Below are 7,477 nucleotides of genomic sequence, written 5' to 3'. Positions count from 1 at the left end.
TAATAAAACCTCCAAAAGGTTGTAATGTGTCTACTGGAGAAATAATGAACGTTCTTTTAAATATTAAAGATATAAGTGATAATAAAGAAAGAGAAGAGCAATGGACGGCTCAGATAGATACTATACTGGACAGAGGAAGAAATACTGAAATCTTAGCATATGTCCCATCAATTCTTAATGATCATGATTCGCATATATGTACCACTTTAGATTACGTTCTGACATATGTTGCTGGATATGTAGCAAGAAAAGGAAACAGATTTTGTAAAGATATAAACAATAAAAATTTTATTTGCGAAGAATGTTTAAAGACATTAGTTTTAAAGCCAAATGATGAAATACCAGAGAGACATAAACTAATTGAAATAAAAACGAAAGGATATTTGATAAATCCTTCAATAGCTTTGTTTAATTTGCTTTCAAGTCTGGAAAAAGGAGTAATAGAAGGAACAAAATGTGGAGAAATTAACATTAACACATTATTTGAAATAATGGAATTGATTGATGAAGAAAAAAATCCTATAACTTTCCTGGGCTGTGAAAAACATAATTACGAATTTACTAAAAACATTATCTGTTTTTATTTAATAACACGAATGTTCTTTCTGGTCAAGCAGGCGAATAAAAATGATAATACTGAAAAAGAAAAAACAAAAGAAAAAAGAAAATGTTCAAAATTGGTTCATTCAAATGGTCCAAATGTTTCAAATGTGGATTTTCAAATTAAAGAAACAAATGCAATTGAAACTGTGATACAAATGAATTATGGAAAAAGGCGTAAAATTGGAACAAATATTAGAGATAACTAAAATGCGTTAATATAAAACTAAAAAAATAATAAAAACTTGTTTTTTGAAAACATTAATTTTTTTAATTATAATATACATATATTTTATACCTATATTTTTTTGTAAGTTTAATACCAAGTTAAACAAAATGTTTATTTTAGAAATTAAAGCACACAATTTTATTTTATAATACAATTATTTTATAATACAATTATTTTATAATACAATTTGTTTAACATTTATTTAATTTCCAATTTCTTTATAAAAATCATATGTGTATATATATATATATACATAATTATATACATACACGTAATATGTATACATAATTTACATTAAAATAACATAATACCTGATATGATACTCTTTGTATCGTACAAATATAACAATTTCAGTATCTAATATGAATTGAACTATCGAAATAAATATTACATATTACAATTAAATTTACATTTAAGCTATCTTAATTTCACGATTGTTTCCTTTTTCTTATAATTTATCAACAATTTGTAACAATTCATTTAATTCTTCAATATTTACAATTACAATAAATTTTGAAAGAGAATGAATTTCATCATTTATATAAATATTAACCTGTCCATTTGATAAAAAAGCAATTCTTTTTTTTACACTATAATCACTTTCTACTTTTTGGAAACCAAAAAACTTTTCATTTCCTCTTGAATAACTCCACTCTGTAGACGGAAGAGTTATCAACTCCAAATTATCTTGCAAATATTTAAAATATATATGTCTATTCTTATGTTCCATTGTGTTTTATTCTTAAGTTCCTTATGTTTCTCTACTTGTATCCGGGATTCGTCTTTCTGAAATATATTTAATTATATTAATTTTAATTAAGGTAAACGTATTTAAATTATATATTTCATTTTAATTTTAACATTTATTTTTGCTTATTTATAATTATATATATATACTTACGCGTATTATTACTTATTTTAGTATAGGCCCAATGAAAAACGTTTTTATACGTTTATAAAATATTATATTTACTTATGAAACACATTTCTGATATATTTTACATTTATTACCGTATACACGTGTGATCATGTGTTTCTAACCTTTTCGTGTCTCAACAGCTGTCACAATTTCAAGATGGCGACGAAATGTTGCAAGCTATTCCATTTAGCGAACATTCCTCTATACGGAACATTTTTTGTGACCACTTCGTGGACTACGGAGGGTGCATTCGGGGAGACGCTATTAACGCTATAAACGCAAAACGCTATGAACTTCGTTCGAAGAGCCAATAGCGCGACAGCGATAGCAAACTCCCCGAACGCAGCTTAAGCGCCAATAGTATTTCGTGCCTCACCTCGAAAATAATAGCGAAAATAGCGCGAGTGATGACGTCACGCTGCCTTTACAGTGACGTCATCATCGTATATCACAGCGCCACAAAGCGTCTCCTCGAACAGTTTTAGACGATAATTGTGCTAATAGCGTGCTCCCCGAATGCACCCGGAGTCATGTCTCCTTATACTACTTCATGCCTGCAACCTGCACGCTCCCGCATGCGCATTTGCAGATTCTCGACCATTCTCGATTTCCGGATCGCAACGTGGTCTGCGCCGCGCGCGCAGTAATAACGCAGTAATTATTACATGTAAAGTGGTGTCGATAACCACAACTGTCGCCATCTATGTTAGCTTTCCCGACTTACGTTTAAATCCGATATCGACGAATACACAGTCCTTGTCCAGTTTCTACTTTATCTTCTAATATTCTACTTATCTTTAAACAATGTATGTACAAACAAGTGCCAAATATAATGTTTGATAGTTACAATGATTGAAATTTTTTCAATACAGTACGAAAATGTAAAAATCCTATAAAAATTATTACATGCTAAGAAGAAATATAATACTTATTTAAATGTAAAATTATCTAAAAGTGTTTCAGAAAAATAACAATGTGATTATAATTTAACATTACAAGAGAGCAGATTTTGTCATATTTCTCAAACACCTAAATCATATGTAATTACAAATATAAATTGCATAATTAGCAAGTCCAATTTACTGATCGTTTAGTAAAAATAATCTACATGTTGTTGGTTAAATTTTTTACAACAACACAGAGTCCCGCACGGCCAGCCTTATGCTAAGACTCCATAGACGCGGAAACGCCGTGCGGTAGAGTGCGTTGACCAATCAGAAGGCTGCCGCAAGTCGCCTGCGGCAAAATCAAAATTTGTGATTGGTCAACGCACTCTGCCGCATGGCGTTTCCGCGTCTATGGAGTCTTAGCATTAAGAGGAGCAACCTATAAATATAAAAAGGTTTAAGTTTACAAAATACATTCATAGAATCACAGATTAATAGACAGATAGCCAATGGCCTTTCAAAAGTCGAGACCAGCATTTCCGTGCTTTAATTACCGACACACTTTGCCCCTTACCGACAGACTTTGCCCCTAGGATTGAGTCTGGACTAAATCACATTTATACAAATCACATTACTTTGCCCCTGGTGCGAGTCCGGACTAATTTTGCAGTGATGCCAGATTTCAGCAGTGATGTCAGATGCTCGATGCTCGGTCAGCCGAGCCGGCGAGAATCGTGCTAGTAAGGCTTCTTGTTAATATCTCGGCGCTCGCGCGCGCGCGCACCTAGGTCTTGTCGTACTTATTAATAATTACTTATGACATTTATTGTCATTATATATATATATATATATATATATATATATATATATATATATATATATATAAAGCCGAGACCGAGGATTAACCCCTTCGTTGGCAGAGAGAATTCGACAAAAAGTGCCCAAAATGGCAGGAAAATTTTTTATCCTAAAAATTTGTACCCTGAGGTTTTTGAGAGCCCCTGATTACAAATCTGAACTTAAAATTCGAAAATTTAAAATGGCAAATTTTATCCCAATCAAGTAATTTTTTGCATTTGTATCCGCCATTTTGGATCCGCCATTTTGAATTTGCAAATTTTAAATTCAGATTCGTAATCAGCGACCCCAAAAACCCCCGTGTAAGACTTGGATGCCAAATCGAAGCAAGTTATAGGAAAAAAAAGGTTGACGCACTTTTGCGTCAATGCCACACAGGGCACGGAAAAATTTGACGCACTTTTGCGTCAATGCCAACGAAGGGGTGAATAATTAATACTATTGTTATTATATAATAATAAAGAAAACTTATTTTGTAATTTGAAAATAATTTTTTATTTTTTTATGAGCAAATTGTTAATTTTCCTAAAATTGTTGGAAAATATGCGAATAATTTTAATGATTGTCAAATAATTTTCCTAGTTTATATTACTACCTAGTTAAATATAGTTTATATTTAGATAAAACAAGAGCCAATACCGAACAACAGGATTCTAAATAATATTATAGTTTAATATTCCGTCAAAATAACTGGGAGCGTTTCGTGCTTTACAGAGACTTTTTCAATCAATCAAATAAATCCCTCTAATAAACTGTATTATCATAATAATATCCCGTTACATAAAAAATCCGTCGAGAGATGAAATCAATTAACAGAAAGTTTAACATCATAAGATTGACATTAATTAATAATTATAGCATTTTTATTATGGAATTTATTCTCTCTATTGATTTAAATCATAGCGGTCGTTTTTACATTTTCTTAATATTAATAATTATAGTATACAAATTACATGGAGTTATTAAGAAGCCACATCAAGTTGAAAGCCCAAAAAACCGATTAACAAATAGTTGAAATGTATGCGTGGTCAAACTATAAGTTTAATTAGAGAGTTGTTAACAATTAAAACTTAAAAAATAATTATTCGTTTAATGGCGAGAAAAATCGTGTTAGAAGGCTGAAAAATGTGGAGCAAACGACCTTAATCATTGCGTGTCAAAAAATTTTCCGAAGTCAAGCTATGTAATAATCAAGTAGTAAAAAATTTATAAATTAAGTAAAAATCGAATTCTTTAAAACTGTGACATAAAAAAGTAGTAATTCTCAACAAAAAGTAGACTTATAGTCTTATAAATTTAACTCGAATTAGCATCAGCTAAATTCTCAAATTAACGAAGGCTCCTATGCTTCAATTCCAGAAAGCGACTGAACGAGCAAGGATTCAGTTTTATTATTTTTCAACAGTATAATTTAATTTTTCTTATATTTCACAGTATTTACATTAAATTTTATAAAGAAAATTATGATTTATTTTGAAATATATTCAGTAATTTTTCAATAACTTTCATTTCATTTATCATCAATTTCATAGTACTTTCAGCAAAATATTTTCATCTGGGTCAATTAAGACAGAATTTCAGTAAAATTTCATTATATTCAGTAAAATATTTCCATCAGGGTAATAATAATAGTAATAGGATTCTAAGATTTAAAATCAATTTAATATAAGAACGCCATCAAGACCGAGCTAGGATCTAAGTAGCAAATAATTTCCGTGTAAATTTCCAATACTATTTCCAACTAAACTGCGCGCCAACGAATTGTCGGTCTTGAAACACCGCTTCTTCGTTAGAACAGTAAATTGACTTAAATAAATTGCAAATCGATTTAATTTTTTATGCTGATACAAATCGTATCTAACATTTTCCTTCCCCCGAATATTACTGTAAAGAATTTATTGCGAAAAAATATTATCTCAGTCAGGGTTTTTTCGCAAACTGCTATAGCAATTTCGTAATCTATTTCAAGATAGGATGTAGACACTTAGCTTCGGGGTTGCCTGACCGAGCGTTTAAGTCGTTCTCCGGAAAATCGATTTTCTCTAGATTTTTTTAAAACTGTGAATATACGTTAATTTTTAGATGTGCTTTATGCGATAGTATAAATTTCAATACCTCTTGCGGTATTAAACATCGAGATACTGAGTTTCAAAATTTCAACTTTTAACATGTAATTCCTATTCCGAACTATTGTAAAATAAGAGACATTATAATAAATTGTGAAAAAAGTTTTCTCTAAATGTTTTTGAAAAATTAGTATATGATGCTCCATAAAAATAGAATAAATAATATGCAATTAAGGAGGTTCGATGGCTTCATCGGAGGGAGTAGTGGGACGCGGGGGTTCTGGAAACAGCGCACTAGCGTTTGAAGTAGTGGGAATGAAGGGGATCGCTCTGATTGATCGCCGCGTGTATAATGCGTGCTGCTGTTCACGTCGTTCACGACCATGACAGTCTATGCAGACGAAAAATCAAGCAATTTATGCTTTAATAATTAATTTTTCTACGAAATGTGCGGTAACCTTCCCCTTTCTTTCGCTCATTTATTTGTAAATTATTAAGTTACATGTGCAAATTTCTTTTTCTTTATCATTTGCATTTTTTCTTGCACTTATTTCATTCTGAAGGTATATGCAATATGTCATTTCCCATAAAAACCATAAGAACCTATGTTAAAAATGCAGCCAGTTTCATGCAATTTTAATATGTTGTTCTGGAATGCAAAATAGAATTATGTGAATTTTTTGGGAATTTTTCACCGTCCCGTTTTGAAATAAATCTACTCCTAAAATTGTACTTTTTAGGTTTTCGGAGTAGATTTTTTTCAAAACGGGACGGTGAAAAATTCCCAAAAAATTCACATAATTCTATTTTGCATTGCAGAACAACATATTAAAATTTCATGAAATTCTCTGCATTTTGTTGTAGCCATCGAACCACCTTAAGTGTCAATACCCTTGCGGTACTCGTTTTCGAGAAATACTTGTGTAAAGTACGCGATTTGATGAATTTTTCGCTCGGTTCAGAGTGATAGAAGAGAAGAGGCGTCAGTTACTTGGCAACGCCGCATGAGTTCTCACGCGTGAAGTTAACTTCTTATTTTTTATAGATGTTATTATATAATATTTTGTATACATATAAACATCCTTTTAAGCACGAATACAAGTTGAGCACGACTGGAGCCGGAGAACGTCCTTAAGCAGAAAAATCGGAAATTGTGTAAAATCGACCTCGAATTGTGTAAGATACGACCTCCCGAAAGATATCAGTCGATACGTGAAAAATATATATTTCTTGATTAAATTAATAAATTAAAATTTAAGAAATTAATAATAAAATAAAAATTAATTTTATAAACTGAAATTTAAAATATTAGATATTAATTAAAATTTAAAGAAAAATAAAAAAATTATAGTCAATAATTTTGTAAACTATAAATTAAAAATATTTCCGTAACATATTCTTTGCAGTGTGTGTGGAGATGGGTATAGTATCGGTATTGTTAAATTGATTATATCAATTTAATTATGTGATTATACGTTTCAGTTTCAGACTGCGTTTCAAGGTTGAAAGTACGGCGCGTGTAGTTGACGAAGCGAAAGAATATACTTTTAAAATTCACACGAAAAATTGTTACCATATAGGTGAACAAAATTCAGCCTGACCGTATTTGGCAGTTTAATTTGATGAAAATATTAATTTTATGAAATTACCAGGAAAATTATATAAAAGTTTATTTTTGAAATTTTAATTAATATACAAACATGAAACTTTCCTACACGACGGTATAAATAATAAATATAATTAATTGAATAAGTTTATTAAAGAAGCATCGCGAATTAAAATATTTATCCTTTATTTGTTCTTAAAAGAAATTTCTCATATCATTTATGATTAAAAATATATAATTGATGCATGATTATTAACACCGAGATTAACACAGAATCCTATTGCGTCAAGAAGTTGCAACTATAATACATAT

At 30.3% G+C, this 7,477-nt stretch overlaps 1 protein-coding gene across 1 annotated transcript; it reads left to right on the top strand.

Annotated features, from left to right (window-relative positions):
* Positions 1-5: 5 nt before the first annotated feature.
* LOC139808141 (uncharacterized) lies at positions 6-984 on the top strand (the record flags this gene model as incomplete). The annotated part of the gene is made up of 1 exon (XM_071769805.1): positions 6-984. A coding segment is annotated over one exon (804 nt), but the record flags the coding sequence as incomplete, so codon positions are not given.
* Between the last annotated feature and the right edge of the window lie 6,493 nt (positions 985-7,477).

Source organism: Temnothorax longispinosus, chromosome 2, assembly GCF_030848805.1.
Source record: "Temnothorax longispinosus isolate EJ_2023e chromosome 2, Tlon_JGU_v1, whole genome shotgun sequence".
Lineage (NCBI taxonomy): Eukaryota > Metazoa > Arthropoda > Insecta > Hymenoptera > Formicidae > Temnothorax > Temnothorax longispinosus.
The sequence above is the reverse complement of the archived record's forward strand: the minus strand, read 5'-3'. Positions and strand labels throughout refer to the sequence as shown.